Raw genomic sequence first — 22805 nt, 5'->3', positions numbered from 1 at the left:
CTGGGTTCAGACGGGCCATGTGTAACTTGTAGACTGTTTTCTGCTGCTGGGGAAAACTGGGCCGGGTAAATACGGCTACAGTCCTCTCGGTAACAGGGCAAAGCAGTCAGAAAAAAGAGCCTGTCAAGCTGCTCACCTGCAAGTTTAGACCCAACACATATTAAACTTATTTATAGGTAAGTTCCCTAAGAAAGTCTGGAGGTCTTAATATTTTTATAACCTCTTCCTTCCTGTTGGAAGGGAAAAAAAAAGGGAAAAAGCGACCGGAATCCGCATTTTGTCACTTGCAAAAGGAATAATTTGATGATCTAAATGTATTTATATTCCTACACTAAGAGCAGCTGCTGAAGCCTGGGAAATGCTCCGGCTGGTGCGTGTCGGGCTCTGCAAGGGGCAGCTGGGCTGTGGCAAAGGCTTCCTGGGATAACGCAGCCCCGGGACAGGCAAGGCAGAGCCCGCTAGAGGTAGTGAGGGGTGTTCGTGAAACCTGCTGAAAATTCCCCCATTGCCTGTGCATTTGGCATCCATGAAAATAATGCTGGAAAAGACATCAAGGAAGAAAAGCTGGGGTTATTACCAGATAGCAAAGCTATCAGTCCGATTAATCTGCTGCCTAATAACAGTCTGCAAAGGAGATGTGCAAAACAGGGATGGCTGCAGCTTCTGCCGTCTGCTGGCACAGACTGAATAAACCATGGGATGGGATGGGATGGGGTGGGATGGGCTCAGTGCTCTCCATTCCAAGGTAGAAAAGGCACCTGATGACACTGTGAAAGGGCTGGGGTTATTTCACATCAAAATTAGATCTCTGCGACGTAGAAATCTGCATGTGAACCAGTTATCTCCACAGATAGTGGAAAAAAAAAGGGCATTCCTAGGACACCGGTCATCTGGTCCTACGGCAGAAATTCATTTTGACACCAGCCTTTGCCCAAGATGAGTCATGCCCCAGGAACACCCACTGCTCTGCCAGCGTGGAGGAGGGCAGGCTGGCGCTGCAGGCACCCATGTCTTGGACTTCAGCAAGAAACATAAATCTTCTCACATTTATCCGTTTATGAACTGCAAGTTCCTGGTCTGGGCACAAAATAAATTCTCATTTAGATATTTATGAAACTGGAAAAAAAAAAAAAAAAGAAATGCAGAATGAAAATTTAGAAATCTGATTAATTTTGATGAAAATTAGTTGTGCTGTTCCAGGTTTTCAGCTCACTGAAGCCCCAAAGATTAATATTTTTTCCCCATACAGAATGGAAAATATTCACAATTTTATGGGATAGGAAAATAAAAAAAAAAAATCTTGCTCCCTTTCACTGCCAATCAGGCACAAAACCCAACAAACCCTCATTTTCTAAGACCCTCTGCCTATTCTGTACTTAGCGTTTTCTCCTATCTCCTCCCTTTCCCTTCATCACTAATAGTCATATAAAAATGCAGAGTAGTTTACAAAGGCAGAAATGAGATGTGCCTTCTAGATAACGCAGCATATTTGCAACTTCAGGCAAAGAGGCATTCGCAGCTACGGAGCTCCGCTAATGAGAGCAACCTTGTGCTTAGTGGGAATGTTAATCAATTAGACATGCAGAGCATTAATGATGTTTCTTTTTGCCTAATTAGATTAGCAAAACACGAGTACAGCCACTCTTTTTTTTTCCCCCTTCCAGCTCTCCAGCTTGTGCCTCCCAAGGAGCACCACCCATCTGGCTCCGGGATGCTCTGGAGGGAGATATTTCCCCAGGCACCCACGGGGCTGGGAGCAGCTGGGTCCTGCCCTTACCCACAGCCCCCCGTGCCCACCCTGGGGACGGGCAGGAGAGCATTGCGGGAGTGATGTGGGAAGATTTCTAGTCGTCCCTACAGGTTTTAATTTTCTGAGGCTGAAAGCAGAGGTTTAGCAGCTCGGCAGTCGGCTCTGGGCAGCAGCAGGGACTCCCCTGAGCCCCAGCACCCACAGAGCTGGAGCACGTTGTTTAGGCGAATCTCAGGGAGGACCAGATGCTCTCCTGCTTCTCAAGCGTTCGCAGGATTCACAAGGATTGTAAAACCCAACTGGGCATTCCCGTGAGCCATCCCATGCAGAGCTACCATGATAACAATAATAACAGGGCTATGAAAAAATGAGATAAGGCTTATCTCTAAGAGAAGAGGTGCATCGTTTGATCCAGAGCGAGACAAGAAGCAGATAAGATACCAGAAACACTCACAAGTTCAGAATAATACTGACCTGCCAAGTGTAGGAACCCTGAAAAACATTGATAAACTGTCCCGATTCTTCATCAATTTTCTTCCCGGTTATCTGATTTCCGCAGATGCAGGTAACACACTGCTTAGTGCCCAGCTTCCCAGCGTAGAGAGAAAATGACTGAAATACACTGCAACGTTTTAACGAGAGCGTATCCCTAGAGCAGATCCAACTGAAGTGTTAAACGGATTGCACAGAACCAAGTAACAGTCCCAATTTGCTGGTTGGGAATTGCAGATTATCATGTAAAAAAAAGGGGAAAATAAAGTTTTAACGTATTGTTAAAGAAAGATTAACCACACGTCAGAGAGCCCCAGACTGGGTTTCTTTGGCAACTCGGGCTGTTTCTCAGGAGAAGTCGCTCTTCTGCACGGGGAGCAGCGAGCCTTTAAAAAGTGAGTTAGATGGAGAAGCCCCGACTGATTTTGACTGATGTAAAAAAGCACGTACTTCACGGTGCCCAACAATCTTTCGCTCCTTGTCTAAATGTTTCAGCATAATTCACCGCGTTTCCATGCAATGCCAGCTCTCTGCTGGCAAAGGGGCACACTCGAACCTGACTCACTCAACTATTGCCTTCAGCACGGTGAGTGCCACGACCCGCACTTGAGCTGCTATGGACTGACTGCTCAGTGAAGGATGTTAATTGCCCACCCTAGTTAAGTTAATAATCCACCTTTTCTGGATGCATCAAGCTAGACCCTATTGCCTTTTTGGTTTTTTTTTTTCCCCAGAGTAAAACAAAAATTAGCATCTGCATCTCCCAAGGCAAATCCACTGCCAAACCGTCCTTAGGATTGATGAGCAGTTAGTTTACTTTTCCTATTAAAAATGTTCTTTCATAGATACTGCTTAGGTGACAACTACTGGGCCGATGTTATCTGTAATGCCATAAAGGCTCGGATACCTCACGATTTTCAATTCTTACCTCTGCTGAGGTGGAAGGCTTTATCTGTGATTTCATCGGCTTTCAAAGCTTTGCTCCTCTCAGAACAGATTTTGTAGTTTTAAACCAGATTGCTAGAACAGTCAGAGATCACATTTTTCGTATTAGTTTGAACCAGGGCACATTAGTATGTTGAACATTCATGTCTAGAGCTACAGTTTCTATAGTTACTAGTGCATTACTGTTTCATTGAACTGCTGCAATACTAACGTTATAGTAGCTCTGCTTCCCCCTTACTAGAACGGTAGGTCTGTAATGAGAGGGTTTGGTGGACTCATCCCATTCTCCATACTTTTAGGAGGTTTTTTAGGACCCTCTATTAACTGACAGAGTGTTACTTGGTAATGAAGAGGTAAAACTTTAATTTAATGTGAGATTTAGTCTTCTATAGTCTCTAGGAAACCGGACGGAGGGTCCCTGGCTGGAGAAGAACCACAGCACATCATCAGAAGGAGCAGAACAGTCTCATTTTCATCTTCTAAAATTGCTTTGTGCAAGTCAGTAAGAAAACTTGCAGGGAACAAGATAATTTTGGCATTTATTCTGTTCCAGAGGAAGTTATTTTGGCCCCGGAAAACGCCAGCACATTCTGCTCCCTCCTCAAACTGTTTGACAGAAAGCCAGTGCCACTCCTGCTGCAGAGCCACAGCCACCCCACACACCTCCTGGCCACCACCACATTTGCTGGGCTGAGTCTGCCCAGGCTGGTAAAAAACACACGTTCCCTTTAATCTGCCACTCTTCTTTACCGCTGTTTGGTTTTAAAGCAAGCCAGAGAAGTTATTAATTATGAGCCTGATCCAGAGCCCACTGGGCTCAGTAAATGGTTTTCCACAGAGTTCACCTGGACCAGAGCACCCTGGGGTTACTGCTGTGCTCCAGAACAAGCATCCTTTGTAACCGCAGGAAAAGGCAGGTAGGCTTTTCTGCTCCACAAAACCAAACACGGATCTCCTGTGGGGATGTAAAGATTTTGTCCTCCTGTAGTTTAATTATTTTTCCACTTCTGCTCCTCGCTCTGTGTGGCTTAGTTGACTTCAGTCGATTCAATTGCCGTCCTACGCAAGAGGAGACTCAGACCGGAGAAGTCTAATACTCATGGGCAGAATGACACCGCTTGGTCTTGGCTAGCCAAGGAAAAATTTTGCAATGGGGAGCAGCTGGGAAATCCCCCATGAATCGCTCCTTGCATCACCCAGATTGCTCTGGTGCTGCCACGTGTCCCTCTGCCAGCTTGTGGCAAGGCAGGGACAGCTTCGCTGCTCCCCTGTCACAGCCTTTACTCCCCTCCACGGTCAGTTATTAGCTCTTTGCAAGTCATGGTTTCCAAAAAGCCCATCAGCTCCACTGCCCAAAGCTTTCCCAGTGAAGGGGAAGGAGCTGCACAGCTCCAGCCTCTGACCCAAGGCATGGCCCAGCGCTGGGAGGGCTGGCATCCCCATGGCTAACCCTTCATCCAAAAACCCTCCTCGATTTTCGCTTCCAGCTTAGTGACAACACAGCCACAAAGGTGCACGAAGGTAAAGGGTGATCAGCATGGCTTACCCTCCAAACAGAAGTTAAATGCAAAGATGAGTCGGGATGGCACTGCAGCGAAGGAATGGTGCTGTTTCGGGAAGTGGAGTTGGGGGGTTTTAATCTTCACGGCCCCCAGAGCGAGGTGAAAAGCTCGGGCTAAGAGCGATTGCAATGATCACACTTGGGGAGCGAAAACCAAGCAGGGAAAATATAAAGAAAAAACTGCCCTTTGAGTGACAGCTCAGATTTCTCAGCTCAGATTTCTCCATCCCTGCTTGGGAAGGCAAAGCTTCAAATAAGGATTTATCAACTTTTGTAAAAATAACCCAGCTGGTCTGTTTGGATTCTCACCTGCTGCGTCACTTTCTGATTACACGATACCTATTTTCCCTGGAAATATCTGTTTCTGGATGCTAAAAGTTTACCTCGGACCTTAGATGGATCTTACAAAATATATTTGCGGTTTTGCTAGTGCCAATCTGGAACCCAGGGCGCCCGTCTGCTTTTGTCCTTCCTATAAAGCAACAAGAACTTGCTCCCAACCAGCGCACGGAGACGCTGGGACAAGCCCCCGCCGTGCTGCCGTCTCCATTGCCATCTAGTGGCACTGGGCATGGTCCCCACCAGGCCACGGCCTCCACCTGTGCCCCACGCAAAACCCTGACCCACAGTGATGGGCAGTGGGCAGGAAAAGGCTCTGGGCCCCCCTGGGAAAAGGGGGGTGGTTTCTTTTGATGCCATCAAAACATGCCAATCAGTTGGGTTTTTTCCCTTCCTGAACAATATTAATCTACATATAAAAAGCGAATTACTGGTATTTGCTCCTGTTCCCATCTATGGCAAGAACAAGGGGGTGCAGCTGCTGGGACAGGGAGGCTCTTCTGCACACCCAGGCATAGAAGGGGGGCCAGAGGAGCAGGAGAAGGGGAAGCAGCTCTGCAAAACCATCTGTACATCACATTCAAAGCTTTTATTTGCTGTCATTTCCAAACCTCCAGGAAGCTTCCAAACAAACTCTCCACTAGGGAAAAATGGCTCATTGACTGCCTGGGTTTTTGTCTACAACAAATAACGTTCAGTTCTTCCTGCTTGCACTCCCTTCTGGGTGCTCATTTGTTTTACTTCCCTGTGGCTTTCCCTCAATACCAACCACCGTTTGTTTGTATTCTTTAACAGCATGAATCATCCCTTAAGCAAACCATAGGTGACACAGGACTTTGACTTCATTTACATAGTGTAGGCCTGGGAGAAGCTCCCTGGCTTTAACAGGGTCGGTCTGTGGATGAAGGGATTACCTTTCCCTCTTCGTTCCTCTTCCCCAGCAACCAAAAACCTCATTTTACCTTCAGAAGCAATTATCCCCTGTCTCAGGAGGAAAGGATAAGTCAGTAGAGACACCAACCCACGGTGTCTCAGGGTCACCTGCTGTCCCCACCACCCACCCGATGCTGCCTGCAGCTCCTGTACCCACACGGGGCTTTGTTAACCATACGATTTAAGCACAAACCCAAATCCAAACTCTCCTCCTCGCAGACACCATGATGACCTGCAATGAAGCCTGGACCCCCATGGGGTGGCCCTCACCCTGTCAGCAGGAGGCTCTGCAGGATGGGCTTCGCAGGCAGCACAGATCCAGCTCACCCCTGCCGAGAACAGCAGCTGGTAGAGGGTGACAACCGATGAAAAACACGCACACAAGTACCTGTGAAATTCTGATTATATTTCTATGCTTTTATAGCAATATAATACTTCATATGAGACTGGGAAACATACTTTCAAATATTTTAAGTTACCTGCACACCTACATAACCTGTTTACAGAACAGGAATGCCGTGTTGCTGCTTACTTAAATCCATGACTTACCAGTCCCACAGCAATATAATAAATGCCCAGAATCCCACAAGCTTTACTTTTGCTCTGGTAACAACACACTCAGATAAAGCTCATTTTATAAACATCAGAATTGCATTGCAATATCCATATATATATTAAGAAAAACTTCTACCTTTCATAAATACATCATACACAAAATATGTACCCAAAATACATTCATGCATTTTCCCCATCTAAGATCCCTGCTTGTACCCAAAGAGTCTGTAAGCTGGGAAGGGCAATTGCTGGGCAAGGCCTGGAGACAGGCTGGTGTTTGCAGGTGGCTCCAAACCCAGCTGGAGCTTGTGAAGAAGCCTTTGGTGTTTGGGTGGTGCTGGGGTTAACTCCTGCATCAGGGGGTCTAATCCTGCCTCCCTGGAAAAACAGGGCTGTCCTTCACGTTGTGCCCCATCAAAGCTGCACCAGCTGCCCATGTTCAGGCAGCCAAAAGCCACCCTCCATCTCACCTTTAGCACTTCTAGTTTTTCCAGAAGTTACTGGAGATGTTTCCCAGCCTCTGCCAAGCGCTGGGAGAGAAAAGGGCTTTGGAAGCAGGAAGGTCACTACTCGGCTTTGGTGGAAGGGGATCTGTGAATGGAAGAAACTGCTTGCTTGGCCACCATCAACCTGAAGATCAACCACGCTCCCAGCGCCACCATCCCTCTCTGCAATGGGAACGGCTTTGCCTCCGCTCCGAGGGTCAGTCCTTTGCTAACAAAGGAAACAAATGCCTATCCCGTGTCCGTTTATGAAAGCATAAATACGCAAAATATACAAAAACATCTACAAAGAAATTCGAAGCAGCAGCTGGCACAAAAGAAGTGCCAGCTTTGCAGCTCAGTAATGTAGGTCCCGCCCGCGTGAATGTGGTTTCTACAGTGTAGGACTCCAGGGGCCAGCCACAGCCCTCCCCCGGAGCTGTACCTGGATCGTGTGGCTGTGCAAATACAGGCAGACTAAGCATTAAACTCTCCTGATCGGGGTTGAGAGGCAAGCCAGACACACGCCTGCCCAAATTCCACCGTTCCTCCCTTCAGAAAGGTCCTGGTCAATATTGCAAGTGCACATTCAAAGGTCATTTTGGGAACGCTGCCCTCCCCACTTGCAAGCAGGCCAGTTACAAGTCAGCATCGCCTTTCCACAAGGCGGTCTGTCGTTAGGGCAAGCTATCCCTTATGCTAGCGGCCTAGAGACAAATTAAATTCCTTCTCACTTTTCTCACCTACCCAAACTCAATGTCTTTACCGAGCACCTGAAGAGAAGCATTGCATAGATCTGTATCTCACGTCTTCCCGCATCCAACAAACAGCAAGAAGTAAGTTCAAGTTTTGCACAGTTCATTACAAAAGGCATCAGCTTCCAACAATGCAAGAGAGAAAAAAAAAAATAAATGAAGTGTCACCACGGTGTAAACCCTGCAATGAAACGAGGCAGTGAACGAACGCACAGTGCTCGGCAGCTCCCGGGGACGGCTGCCTATAGTGTACTGATGGATTTGCTAGACAAATCGCTCAAACCTCTCTCCCATTGCACAGTAATACGAATTTGCACAATCAGATAACCTGCTCCTGACAACAGGAGCGATGCTGCCTGTCACAGGAAGGAGGAGGACGCCGCTGGGACCGTCTGCTTTGCATACAGTAGTTTCAGGGCCAGTTGTCCTCTTTGCAATGCAGACCGCAGGACAGCAGGGCTCTTTTCAGGCTTAGGAAGTCTCAACAGAAGTTTTGCTACAGCTGGCTTTACAATTGAGATATTAGGGCCCAGATCCTCTGGTGGTTTAAACCCCACATGCTCCATTGGAGTTACTGGTGCTTATTTCCACGAGTGGAGAATACAGTCCTTGCTTGTCACAGACAGAGAATAAAGCTATGGTAGCCCTTTCTTTAAATAAAATTAAATAACCGCATACGGCATCAGCGCACAATTTTAAATGTGCTTCTGCTGTTAAGAAAATCGCAAGCACGCCAGTCGTTAATTAAATTACTTCTCTTGAACTAAAAAAAAAGTGATAATCTTACTATTAGTTTAAAAACCCCTAGGAACTGCATAACATTTTCTCATCGTATTTTTGAGACTGAGAAAGTCACTCGCGCGCGTACGGCGCTATATGTCCTCTTCAGCCGGCAGCGAGGGTTTGTGTTCCTGGAGGTCACAGTTGCCATTTTCAGATGCATCCGAGCTGCCCAGAGCTGACTCGGGTGGTGGGGGTTTGTAGAGTAAACAGGCACCTACAAAGAAGGTTGTCCCAAGCACCTGCAGCCATGAAGACATCCCGTTACTCTCTGCTCCCCCCAAAACCAGGCGCCTAGCCCTCATCTGGGATGACATTTGCTGACCAAGCTTTGGGGGGAGATGATGCTGAAGGGCAGCCTGGGCAGCACACCAGCTGGAGAGGGCAAAAATCTGAATTTAGCCAGCCCCATAGCAACAGGACAGTGAGACTTTGGGAAGCTGTTCAGCCCCACAAGGACACCAGGAGCACAGTGCTGTGTGGACCGACACCGCCAGAGCCATTTGCTGGAAGGCTTTTGAAAGCCTCTTTATCACAGCAACTGCTAAACACTACTATCTAGGGCAAGTGCTTGTTTGGGAGCAGTTAAAATGATGGTTTTCAGCTAATAAATAAGAATCACACAGCTAAGGTCTCTTATTTTCTAGCAGCGATAAGGGAATGCTTATTTACAGCCTGCCCACAATGCCATCCCTCACTCTCACTAACACACTGCAGCTATATATTTTACCCCATTTCCAGCAAAAATCACTTCGGTAACTGTTGGGAGAAGAGGACATATTTCATATGGTGCAACAGAAGCTGTAAGTCTAGAAAGTAATGGGAATTTAAGAGAATGATGGTGCCTGGAGCGCCATTACCTGTTGAGAAGCAAATGGGGTCTGCCTTCCCTGAGAACATCTCTTGTGTGAAGGTCTAATTTGGGCTGGCGGGGCAGATCAGGAAGACCCAATTTTGTAAAATTCTCTCCCAGAACAAAACCCTATCTCGGAAAGACCTGCTCGCTTCATCAGAGAGTGAAGTTAATAGGCAGCCTCACCTTGTAGACCAGTCCAGCGATGAGGGTGTATCGGCTCATGGCTGAGTTCTGGTAAACGTAGCAAGAACCTTGCTCCCCACACTGGTCCTGCCAGAGCAGGCAGGATTTATCAATCATGGACCCAAAGGCGATGGGGCCAGGGATGCCTCCTGCGGGAAGAGAGAGTGGGCCTTCAGTTTGGGCAGCACCTACACACCAGCCGTGCAAGACGCAAGGTGCTTGCAGAAAAGCGTCAGGCTCTGCTGCTACCGTGATTAAGCAAACTCATCCTGAAACAACTAGAGCCACAAGGTATCCAAAACACGCTGAATTTCAAGGCCTGAGAGTCCAGCGGGTCTTTTGACCATCCTGACTGACGTGCAGCACAAGTGCCAAAAGACATACACAGGAACTTCAATGCTTCTGCTTCTTTTTCTTTAAAATAAGGACACAATGCCAGGACATGGCCCTTCTACCCGGCCTGTGACGTGTTACAGAACCCTTTATTCAGTTTGCAAATCATATGCAGAGGGAATTAGGTTTTCCTGAATGACAGCAAACAAGAGAAAGCATCCTCCTTTCAACGACACGTGCCCTACACCCTTCTTTTCCAACCCAACGAGTTTTATTCTTAGGTAACAGCTTGCCACATGCCCCACAAAGCCAACGGACCATACTGATGCACAAATTCACTCTGCTCCATACCTAGCGTTCGTACTACAATCCACTGGATCCCGAGTGCGAATGACCTTTGCCTGTCGGAGACACACCTGGGGAACAAAAAAGGGATCGTTTCAAAACGCTGCCAGGCTGCACGGCACCTCCCCACTCCTCGACGCCACGCACTTGGGTCCAGCACACTTGGGAGCTCCATCCCCTCAGGAGACCGAGGTTTACCCCAGTGCAATGTCCCGTCCTCACTGCTGCAAACAGACACACGTGTGGGTGTCCCAGATCAGAGGACAGAGCTGCCAACGCTAAAATTTGCCTTCCCAGCTAGACAGGGAAAGGAGTCAGTCCTGATGTCTCTAGTCTGCCAGTAATGAGGTGGTTCCCATCACACCTTCCCCACGGCTTGAGCCAGCAGGATAAAGCAGAGGGGTGGACATCAAGGCTTCTTGCAGCGCTGGTGGAGGGCCAGGCGATGCTGTGCTTACCGCAGAGTGGCAGTCAGGGCAGGAATACTGCTCAGGAAGGTGAAGAGGATCACCACGAACATGAAGATCAGGAGCAGGGGCTTTTTTGCACAAGAGGAGGTGCATTTCCCTGCCTCTGCATTGCCAGGGCCGGGCAGGAGGGTTTTCTCAATGCAGCTACACTCATGATAGACCTGGGGAAGAAAGGTCAGTGGGTGGTTTGCCAGGGAGAGCATGAAGATAGTCAAAGCTTTAAAAAGAAAGAAATTCAAGGAGGGTAGAAACCAGCTGGTTTCGCTCCCAGAGCAGAGCGAAGCAAAAACCAAGCTGCATTCTTGACACACCTCTGTTTCAAAACAGGTTATTTAACAAGAGAAACTAACTTTGCCAGGCAGCCCTTGAATGCTGCATGCCATCATTACCCTTCTTAAGCCTTTGCCTGTCTCTATGAGTGACATGCTGGAAGGATGAGGAGGTGCATCCTGTTCATTGAAGACTCAAAATGAGAACTGGGGCAGGAATTAAGTGCCTACCAAGCTCCCCGCCTGCCTGGGTGATTTATCATGGATTTCAGCACAGTTTGACCCAGAGCGAGGCAAAACTGGTTGGATACACCGAGAGAAGCAAAGCAGGGCAGCCTCAGGGTATCTTCTGCCTTCATCCCAGGTGATGCCTGCAGAGCATCCATCCTGCACCGGGCTTTTACACTCATTTGCAGCAAAGCTCAAACCTGTGGAGACTTTTGCAGAGCCAGCCAAAACACTCCAAAGAAGATGCACCACCACCTTGCTAATACACAGTGCTTTCAGACATACCTTCTTGCCATTCCTGAGGTTTTCAGACACTTTTTTGCATCCAGCGTGGCAGGGAGAGTAATACACAACGTCATCGCTCCCGCAGACAGGGCTGTAGGTTTCCCGTAGACAGCCACACTCAGCGTTGCAGGCTGCTGTCAGGTTTAGGTGGCCACCAGGCAAAGCACTAAGGGAAACACAGGAGCAGTCAGTGGGGAGACAGTGGACAGCATTTTCCAGGAGGAAATGGGCAGAGCAAGAAAAGGAGAAAGCAGGACAGTAGGAAATGCGGTGCATGCCCAAGTAGCATAAAGCCAGGCTGGGGAAGGGTTTCATCTCACCCAACTTTAACCATGAACAGGAATCACGCCCTGGAGCTGTCTCTTTCCCACAGCTAGCGAGGGAGTGACCAGCTCATTGGGAGACACCTCCATTTGGAGAGGAGATTCCAATGTTTAGTCTTGTTTATCCCACTGGATAGAGATGGGGTACCCTGTGAAGGCAACTGAAGAGTGGAGTATCTCTCACACTCTGGCACTGCTGATCCCCCCGCCCTCAGTGAAGAGGGAGCCTCTTCCATAAACTCAAACTAGATGCAAAACTTAGGACATCTATATTCTGGGTCTCACCCCCAGTATCCGCCTGTAAGACTGACTGGACATCACCTGCCATCACCTCCACGTTCACACATGACTACCCCCAGCACCATGTATTTGGAGTTATCCTTCTATTCTGACCGGGGCCACGCAGCACAAGACAGATGGGATGATTGCTATTACCTTCCCTCGTACATCTGGGTTACTCCTGCCATCGGCATGTTAGGGCAGTGAATAAAAAAAACGAATATAGCCAGCAGACTTGACACTGTGCAAAGTAAACACAATTTGATGATTCCTGAACAGCGGAGTTTAAATTTATTCACAAGGAATCCTCCCAGGAATGTGCCTCCCCCTCCAGCTGGCACGACCAGATAACCTGAAAAAAAGGAAAAAAAAAAAAACCCACAAGCAAGTTTAGAAACATCAGCAGGGAGCTTTCATGTCTGAATACATTAACTGCAGCATGTCTTCATGAGAATAACCCCTTGGTTGCTGCGTGGCTTCTTGGTGGGAGTTCAGTGGACCTTGCTACAGTAGGTGGTCCTCTGTAACAGCTCAGGTAATGTGGCATGAGCCTGGTAAGGCAGCTTTTCCTGTCCAGAGATCTTAAAACAGACTCTTTGAGGAGCACATCGTGAGTATCGATGCGTGTTGGACATCACTTCCTCAGTCTACAATATGGCAGCTATGTGAGAATCTTCCCAGTTTCAGGATGCTGACAAAATAAGTCCCCCAGTTCAGACATTTCTCATTAGAGGAAACATTTAGCTCATGTTTTCTGGTAATGCACTATAAGGAACAGACTACAGTTATTCTGCCTTCCCCTAGAGGGTAACAGGTGGCTACAGAAGTGACACGTTTCTTCCTGATGTCAGAAGATACTGCTCTGAAAATGCACTCAGTACAGATGCACTGTCGGGAAACAATCCTATCTAATAGCTGAAGACAGTAACTGCTCTGTAAATGAACTGCAAAGAGTGTTTGTCTCCATTCTAAATGAGCTACAGTGCTCTTACGTTGGTAAGCAAAATGGGAAAACATAGCAAAAACCTGTTTTTCTTACCAAAAAAGGTAGCAGCTTCAGAGGCACTTAAACTAAACTGAGACTCCAAGAACTTGGGTCCAAACGTGGACATCCCAGCAATGAGGGTGGCTTCAGTTGCTCCTGCTAAGCAGAGGAAGATGAAGGTGGGGTTCTTCAGAAGCAGCAGTACCGATCTGGGAAGGACAAACATACTGGAATTCAACCACTGTGGCGCATTTTGATTTCGAGTCTGTCCCCTATCTTCAAGCCAGAAGGGCCACATGTAAGATGAGGCAGCATCCCTCCATGCTGCACCTCTTGAAAGAAAAAAAAAAGGGGGGGATAGGGGGAGCTAACTGGAGTTTGAAAGAGCAGTGAGTTTCTCCAGTTATCAAGTTCCACCAAGGAAGGATGCTGAGGACACCCGCACTTCTCCCTACGTACCTGCACAGAACAGATGTTGCTCTGGGGAAGACAGTCTCCATTACAGGCGAGGATCAAGTTTGTCCTTAAAATCTGCCTTTTTATATAGTCTCTCATGTGCCAATTTGCTCTGGCTCTTGTTCCTACAAGGCGTTGTCCTGACTGTCTTCGGGTGCCTAACAGATGCGCTCATCCCGGCTGTCTTTTCTAGCCCCGTTGGCTACAGCCAACCACCCAGGGAATCTGAGGAACGGCAACCAAGCGCCTCAGCCAGGAGGGAATAATCTGGGACTCTTCTCATGAGGGCACCAGATGGGTCTATTGATCTCATGTGCATGTTCAAAACGGGCACTGGTTCCCGGCAGTCTGCTTGTGACATAATTCACACTCAGGGTGCCCACGACTTGCATATGGATGACTTCAGGGGTAATTTTCCAACATCCAGGGCCAGGCTGAGTATCTTCCACTGCTAAACACGGCAATACTGAAAGGACACTACTCCTCACCAAGCTGCGTTATATCCCCACGTACGCACGTGCTACTCACGTGCACCCACATCCTCAGAAGAATACCAGTCTCCTGATAACCACGGATGTTTTGCAGCTCAGGGGAAATACCAAGCAAGCTTTTCTACATGGAGGAAGCACCTCCAAGACACCTCATATCCCGCTGGAAAACACAGAGCAACCTTTCTCCCACAACCTAAGCACAGTTTTACTTTAAGCTTAATGTAAATGTTGAGCAAATACGTTTTCTTTTCAACCCACTGGGATTTAGTAGAGAGTCATAGATATGCCTGGAAATTTGCCACGTGTCATTTATATGCAGAAAGATGATCCAGCAGCGATTCCATCTCTGAGACACAGAAAGGCCCTCGGGCACACGGGATGGTCTCAATTATCTCCCACTTTCTCGGATATTGGACTAAGAGGGTTGACACTGCTTTGCAGGGAGCGTTTTGTAACAAGCTTGAAACTCTGCCGCATGGCTCACCCCAAGCCTAGCCTGGACCAGTACCCCAGATCATCCCGCACAACCCCCCTCATCCCGCAGCGATGGGGATGCCGTGGGATGCTTGCTGAATTGAAAGGCACAGTCCCTTACCACCTACTGCTTTGGAGAAAACGTGAAATCAGAGAAAACCTACTGCAGTACAACCGAGCAAGGGATGTGCTGAGGCTCAGTGTCAGATTTACGCAACTTTATCCACACACAGTGGAGAATTTCATTATACCAAAAGAACAAAGAAGCTGAAAGACAGAAATACCACATTCTTACACCTTGATTACAGGGGCTTTATACCAACCATTGTCTAGCTGTTGGGATTAGTTTAATTTACTAAACTATTTTCCAGGAATGATCTTTTCGACTGTGCTTTGTTTGGGAGCACAAAGCCTAATCTCTCAGTGAGATAACACTTCTTGTGGACCTCGTGGCTGATGTAGAAATGGTACAATGCCTTCACCTTTCTACAGTTCAGGAGAAAAGAGAGTTGTTCCCTGGCACTAGCATGACTTTGTGCCTGTCAGCCAAAGGTTAGACTTGCAGACAGGAAAATGCACGGGAACCCCTTTTAGTGCTAAGAGTAAGGTTTTAGTCATGTAATTTAATCTGTTTGTAGGCAGAAGATGTAAGTTGTGAGGAGCTACGGTATACAAAACCTTACCAAAGTCAACACAGACATTTTCATTGCTATCAGAAGGATTTTAATCACACCCAGAAACCACCTAACTCTTGACTGTCCTCAGTTCTTACAGCCAAAGGGATTACAGGAAGCTCAGCACTGCTAAAAGAAGAATCCCACCATCTGTAAAAGCTTGATCCTGCAAGGCTTTACTGATAGAGGTGCACATGGGTACTCTTTCCTCAGGTAATGGTCCAGCTGAGTGAGCTGGGACCACCTGTACAATGAGAGCCTGCTCCTCTGAGGAACTCCTGCACACCAAGGACAGCCCAGACTGTAAGAAAGTATGGCCACAAGCTAATGAGTCATTAACAATAGACAAGTATTTATGCAATGTTAGAGCATGTGAACGGGGACTTCTCCAGCACGAGATGACGCCTACTGTCCCCAGCACCAAGGGAAGGGAGGGCAGCACGTACGTCCTGCAGGAATGTAAACCAACCTCCCTTTGCAACACACGGAAGCTGCACTAAAGCCATGAGACAAATCGAAGCCCCACCCTCCCACCTCATCCAAGAGCGATGAGTGAAATGTTGACTGTAGCTCCTCATGTTGAAGACCAGGCCTTGACACACCAGTGAGTGATCCTCACAAACTCCATCCTGTACCTTGCTAGGACAAAGCCTCCTCTCTTGGCACAGCTCCATGGGTCTTCTGTTTGAATCCCTCTGCACTGGTTAGCAGGGGTTATTTCATGAGAGCAATCATATGGAACCAGAGAAAGGAAAATGCTGTTTTATCAGGCCTTTTCAACCCAAGAATTAAGACAGAAGTCTCTTCAGGGCAGAGGATTAAGCTGTAAGGGCTGCATTCCTGTAAGCCTCTGCTCTTAGACAGCACTTTGAATACAGCAATTCATTAAGCTTGCTTAGAAGGAACCTGATGGCATGGAATAGTATTTTATTTCATCAGTATTTCTGCTTATCTTTCTGAGACCCTTACTGTCCATACTATGAGGAAACGTGGAGCATCCAAACCCTCACTAAAACAAAAGCAACAGTGTCCTTTGGCCTCTCTCTCCCGCCTGGTCCATGTGTCCCCAAGAGCTGCATGCACAGATGTGATCTCCTCTTTAATGCAAGTTTCCAGAATAGCAAGCCTTTAAGGCACTTCCCTTTTATTAATCAAATGCAGGGAACACAAAAGACTCTTGGGTTTTTGCTTTCAAACGAAAACCACACTAAGGTCTGGACTGATCTGAACTGTTTGATACGAGCTGCCCACCTTTGGGTATTTGTTCTTCAGGAACAAGGGGTGAAAGAAGATGCTCCCAGAGGAGGACTGCCTCCGTACCTGCTGTGAGCCAGCCTTCACCGAGAAACAGTGGCAGCTTCGTTCCAGATAGGCAAGAAAAGCATCAACCACTGAACTTCATCCCTCTCTGCTACCCTGTTTGTGTTGGTTTTAGTCATAACCTTATCATTATTTAAATGCATCTTTTGAATTTAATTTCCGTGCGGAGAATAAGCCATGACCTCAAAAAATGGCACCCAGTCAAGAATGCCATTTAATAACACTATTGAAATCTGTTCAATGCAATATTATTCATAAAACTGCCTTAACCCCTGCTAAACTTCCTACAAAGTCTCCAAGAATTTCAGACCAACGTGAGTAGTTGTGTCGACACAACACAGAGCGACAGCTACGGAAAACTCCCGCACTGAGCACCTGCTTCACCGCTCTGCCGGCACAAAGGCAAATGCCACAACTAAAGTTCAGAAATAATCGCTGGCAGCGGCACAGGGTTTGGCAACATTGAATGCTTGCCTTTGCATGGGGCAGCCGTCACACATGGATGCAAACTCCTCCCTAAGAATGGTCTTGGGAGAAATACAAAAAAGGAAAAATCCCCTTATTGACTGCAAGCTCCAAAAGGAATTGATACCCAAATACCTCTGCAACATCCAGAGCTCACACACCAGCTAAACCCAAGCTGTAAACAACGCAGCACCTCTCCCCCTGCCCTCCGTTTAAATACAGCTCAACACACAAACCAAAACAAATCATTTTCAAAGATTTCAGAGATCCATAGCAAATGTTTCCAGGTTAAAAGACCACGTTTTGTTTTGACCACCTGCTTGTTCCCACCCAGGATCCCTTTAAACCATTTCTTACCAAACCTCCTTTGGTGCAAGGGTGCTCACCCACACCGCAGAGCCAAGCAGCAGCCCTGGGATTAAGCACGCTGCTGTGTCACTGCTCTGCAGCAGAGATAAGAAGCAGTAACACACAAAAGGTGGCTGGAAGATGTAAAGGCAAAAAAAAAAAAAAAAGGGAATCTAAGAATAAAAGAGAAAGTGAGCTGAAAACTACAGTGCAGGGTATCTTGTTCCTTGGATCTGGAATGGAGCTGTAAGAGTCAGGAGTTTTGCTTCCTCTCTTTTCTCATTAAAAGGACAAAACAGGGATCTAAGACAAGCAGAAACAGAGGAAAAGAACAAAAGTCCCAAGGGGACGGAGAGGAGGAGATGTTGAACAACGCCCAGTTGGGGCAGGTGAGGCCAGACACAAGCAGAGGAAGAAATAACACTGCTGGGGAGAGGGAATGAGACAGCAACGCCTGTGCATCTCCTGTCACCTAAAGGCTGGCACCAAGCCACTCTCAGCGTGTTGCATCTGACTGCAGGTGAAGCTTCACAAGCGGACGTGAGCTTCTGAAAACCTCAGACCACACCAGCCACTTGTCCCCTGCTCTCCCATGCAATCCCCAGCACAATTTCCAGTTCAGCCCGCTTGCTGAGAGCCTCTGGCCGCTGACAGGACCAGGCACTTTGCAACCTCCTCTGTGAGAAAGCGTCATCGCTCCGTTTGGAGGCGAGCAAAACTTTTTAGCTAGCATCACAGCAGGCAAGCTCAGCTTGGGCCCATCGGAGGGCTCCCTGAACCTCACGCATGGGGCGGTTTTCTCACCGAGGCAGATCTTTAACTGTTTTCCCAAAGTCTGGATCCGACGCTTTTTTGTGGCCCCCGTCCTTTAGCTGATGAGCCTCTGACACCCTCATAACGATATACCGCTGGGATCCTGAAAACGAGAGGCAAACGGGAAGAAGGAGCATGTGAGACATGGGATGTGGACGTTACCGAAGCGGTGGATTTGCAGGGGGAAAACACAACGTGACATCCTCCCTCCACCAATGCCCGCAAGGGAGGAGAGGGGAAACAGGCAGCTGGAAAGCCACAGGGGTGGAATCCATGTGGGAATTACAATTTAAACACCGGACGCTCTTCCTCTACCCTGTGAGCCCAGCTACAGGTGCGCACAAGGATGCAAGCGCCAAGGTGAGCCTGAGGGCTGCGCAGCTCCAGCCCCAATTCCCCTGAGCCGCGGCGGAGCCGTGTACCTGGGAGGCGCTGGGGGTACCCCAGGATGGGGATGGCGATGAGGAGGGAGGCTGCTCCGGCCCCGAGGAAGCCGATCCACCAGGCCCCCACCCACAGCGTGTTCTCCGGGGTGATGTCAATCCTGTAAGAAACAAAGCCAAAAGGACACAAGGGAGAGAAGCGGCGGTTTGAAACGGAGCGGGACAGCTCGGGGTGCCCCTGGTTTGAAACGGAGCGGGACAGCTCGGGGTGCCCCTGGTTTGAAACGGAGCAGGACAGCTCGGCGAGCCCCTCGCTGAAGCTGGCATGGGCCAGGGGGACGTCAGCGAAGGAAACCGAGCTTTGGCCTCTCCCAGGGTGATCTGCTGGGGATGCCACATCCACCATCCCTCCTGCCACACCACAGGCTGCCTGCCTTACCGGAGAGGACAACACTTAACGAGCCTGGGAAACGACATCATTTAATTCTCCTTTAATCTCTGGCTTGCACATTCACCTCTCCCCGTTTCATTTGCACTTTGGGGGTTGGAACAAATCCTTGTTCCACCCCAGAGCCACCCTTTGCAAGAAAACTGGTGGAAATAACCCATTCCTTCCCCTGGAAACCCTCACCCCCTTTTTAACCCATTCATCTGTCAAAGAGCCTGTAAAGAGATAAGAATAAGTTACAAACTCTAAAAAGCAAGGAGGGATGAAGCATCCTGGCTGCATGACCAGGAGGACAAGCAGCACTGCCTCATCAGGGAACTCGTTCAAAAAATTCACCTGCTGCTCGTAGCCTCATTAGCGCAGGCAGTGCAGCATGAGGAAGGATTTCAGCTGACAGGTTTGTCAGCAATTTTCTTCCAGAAGCAGCACTAATACAAGCCTTGCCCGCCCCCGCCACGTAGAAACACCACTGAACACTATAGGCACGTTTCTACCCAGCCACCAGGTCATTTCTCCAGATTATTATTGTTGTTTGTTTTTTACCCCAAAGGAAACAAAGGAAGAAGAACAAGATTATTTTTTAGCGACTTACTCTCTGCCAATTTCAGTATAAATATTTAGAAACATTCCTCCTACCAGATAACCCGCTGCAGGCCCAAGGATTGCAGCAGTGTAGAAAACAGCTGAAAGGGAAAACAAGCCGTGTTAGAGAAACAGCAGCGTTTCAGCCAGGGATGCTGCAGAGCGCAGCCAGTGCCCAGCATCCCCTGCCCCACCACAGTGGCCCAGTTCCCTCCTGGATCTGGGACGGTCAGCCTCCTGCCACCTCGCACCCCTCTCCCTAAGCCACTGAGAAACAAAGCCAGACAGCTTTAACAAGTTTTCGTGTCACACCTATGTCCCAGGGAAACTTTTGCATCCAGTCCGGGAATGTTTATAGCATGGGGCAGGCAAAATGGCTTCAGTGGAAAACTGTATTTAGCAGGGATGTAGCTGACCCCACTGCCACATCCCGACCGCTGGCACGATGAGCAGCGGTGTGTTGCCTCCCCACTGACAACACAATAAGTGCGGCACCACCAGAACTTGTTTTGGTTTGCTGGCACGGAAAGATCATCAACTTACTGATGATCTCCTTGCGATCCCTTCCTCTCCCTGCACAGCCTTCTGGTACAGCAGTATGGGCAGACTGCTGAATTTTTAAGTTGCTAAAGGGTCACCCCTTTCAGCAATTTCACCCAATGGGACTGTAAGTATTTGGCAGTTGTTAAGTAATCGGTGACACAGCGCAGAGGAGGTAGCTGAGCCTCTACTCTTGGCTGTGCTTTGCACCAGCAGTATCTGAGCAGCCCAGCAACTGCCCCTGCTGTGCCATGGCACTAAGGGGGTGACGCACCCTGGCACAGATGGGGTATGGCCTCAAGGCTGTTTGCCAGAGATGCTAATGCCACACACGCGCTGGGACACGCTGGAGGGCTCTCCCCAGCTGGCCCCGGAGCAGGAGGCACCTCCTGATCTGCAGGGCGTGCGCTGCAGGAGTGAAAATACCCAGCTGCACTTATCCTGCCTGTAAACAACCGAAACCTCCCCAACAGCTGCCACTTCCCTCCGATCACCACCTCGCCCGTTACTGGGAACAAAAGACCACGCACATCTCTAGTGAAACTGCTCAACGTGGCCTGTTCGGTGCCAAAGGCAGAAGGACCAGCCCTCCCTCCCATCGCCCAGCCCACGGGTCTGAGCTGTCCCGCTGGCTCAACTCACCAATGTACACAGGGGAGTAGTTAGTCTTGACGTTTTCATCTAAATAGGTGACGCCGAGCGTGTAGAGCGGCGTGGCTCCCATCCCGTGAAGGAACTGCCCCAGCATGAAGACAAACCTGTAGCCGGAGAGGCTGGAGGCAGCCTGGGCGCAGGGCAGGCTCTGGTTCCCCCCACAGATGCCCACCTCCACCGCCGAACGCGCCTCGTACTGTCCCGTGGTGAAGTGGGGCAAGGCGAAAAGCAGGGAGCCCAAGCCCATGACCAGCACACCCCAACCCAGCCATCGCGGTTTGTGGCCGTTCCCCCCAAAATAGCTGACGAAGGTCAAGCAGATGCACGCCGCGATGTCGTAGGAGCTGGCAATCAGCCCGCTCTGGTAGCTGCGGAGGTCGAAGCGTCGCTCGATGGAGGTGATGACCGTGTTGATGAAGCCATTCACCGTCATGCCTTGCAGGAAGGAGGCCACGCAGAGGAAGAACAAGACACCCTTGGACGTGTTAAAGGGCTGTAAGCACCCGGGGGTGAATCTCCCCCAGCCGCACGCCAGTTCCTCCCCTTCAGCCGACACGTATTTAATCCCTTCGCCGAACGGGGTCTCCTCCTCTCCCGGGGTGGTGGAGCAGAGGGGCTTGGCGCACGAGTCGGAGGGGCTGGAGGACGCCGTGCCGTTGCTCAGCGGGGTGCCGCAGGCCTCCCACCCGCTCGGGGCGTCGAAGGTCCGGCCGGCCTCGCCCGGAGGAGGAGACGGGCGGGAGAAGTTGAGCGGCTGAGCGAAACAAAAGCCATTTTCTCCAGTCGAATTCCGGGGCATTGCCATGAACAGGAACACAGAGTGGGGCGGCAGGTCAAGGTGGGGCTGGTGGCCAGGGCGGCTCTGCGGGGCAGCGAGGACCTGCCTATCCAGGAGATGCAACTTTTGGCGCTTACATCAGTAGGGAGATGGTGAAGGTGTGAGACGACACCATTCTGATCTGTGAAGAGAGAATTTTTACATGTCTTTATACAAAACCATGCTCAAAACCCTCAAATAGTTCCTTTTTTTTTTTTTTTTTTTAAGAAGTAGTAGCATTTCACTGTGCAGTTCAGCTGGATGTGTGCCCTCCACCATGGGGGGTGTTGGTACCTCAGGTATCGGGGCACAATTAATATTACAGAAAAACCCCAAAACGTTCAAAAGCATTACAAAAAAAAGAAACACCACAGAACACCTCTAAAGGCAGTCTCCCTACCAGCTGAAGCCCCTTATCCCTCTTCTCAAAAAGACCCCAGTTCGTCACCAGACCCTCACCACCTCTGTCCTTCTCCTTCCCCCTGCCGAGAACGGCGTGCACAGCTACAAGTTTCCTACTGTTAAAAGTCCTTTGGTCTCTCTTTCACACTCTGCCAATAACAGTTTATAATTATCCTGAAAAGTTTCCACAGTCAGATTGATTTTATTCCAAGTCCTCAGATCTGTTTACAACTATTCAGTAAAATCCTTTCTATAACTAATTAGACTACATGCCATTTCAGAGAGAGCTGGAGGGCAGAGGCAGCTGACTCTAACCTGATTACCGATGCAGACTGCCTTCTTTCAACCTGTTCCCGTGCACCGCAGCACCTGATCACACCAGCAACCAAGAGCATTTTTTCTTACATGCCTTGGCTGAACTATAAATGATGACAACAGTAAAGTTCTCCCTTGAATACTCATCGTAAACGTGCAACAAATGCTAGGCGAGAACTCTGTTATTAGAGAGCATCTTCAAAGCATCTTGTATTTCCCAATATTTTTTGCCAATATCTGTTTGAGAGGTTCCTATAAAAATGTTCCTCTTGAGATGCCAGTCTCAATTTGCTTTCCCAATAAAATGCACCACGTTCAGATCGCTGTGACCTGGGAATATTGCAGCCTTTGGTGAAGAAATTAATACTCAACTGTGTGTTGCTGGAAAAACTTATTGACATTTGCTCGGTAGATAATGGCATGCACAAGCACTGATGGGCTTCTCTGTACCGGCAGTTCTTGCAGGCACTGGGGC

General features: G+C 48.8%; 1 protein-coding gene across 1 annotated transcript; it reads right to left on the bottom strand.

Annotated features, from left to right (window-relative positions):
- Positions 1–8684: 8684 nt before the first annotated feature.
- On the bottom strand, positions 8685–21601 carry SLCO4A1 (solute carrier organic anion transporter family member 4A1). Its single transcript, XM_009946354.2, has 11 exons — positions 20785–21601; positions 19613–19703; positions 18612–18733; positions 18181–18292; positions 13203–13357; positions 12320–12515; positions 11562–11727; positions 10768–10940; positions 10316–10380; positions 9632–9780; positions 8685–8834 (listed from the first exon to the last, which is right to left on the bottom strand). Exons 1-11 carry the CDS (start codon positions 21599–21601, stop codon positions 8685–8687), a joined length of 2196 nt encoding a protein of 731 aa, XP_009944656.1.
- Positions 21602–22805: the final 1204 nt, after the last annotated feature.

This window comes from Leptosomus discolor, chromosome 17 (genome assembly GCF_034619465.1).
Source record: "Leptosomus discolor isolate bLepDis1 chromosome 17, bLepDis1.hap2, whole genome shotgun sequence".
Taxonomy (NCBI): domain Eukaryota; kingdom Metazoa; phylum Chordata; class Aves; order Leptosomiformes; family Leptosomidae; genus Leptosomus; species Leptosomus discolor.
This window is presented reverse-complemented; position numbering and strand designations above follow the sequence as displayed.

Coding starts and splice junctions, on each gene's coding strand:
- SLCO4A1 (XM_009946354.2), bottom strand. CDS start 21,601: ATGGCAATGCCCCGGAATTCGACTGGAGAAAATGGCTTTTGTTTCGCT. Junction 19,704..20,784: donor CTACTCCCCTGTGTACATTG/GTGAGTTGAGCC, acceptor TTTCCCTTTCAG/CTGTTTTCTACACTGCTGCA. Junction 10,941..11,561: donor ACCTCAGGAATGGCAAGAAG/GTATGTCTGAAA, acceptor TTTCTTCCCCAG/GTCTATCATGAGTGTAGCTG.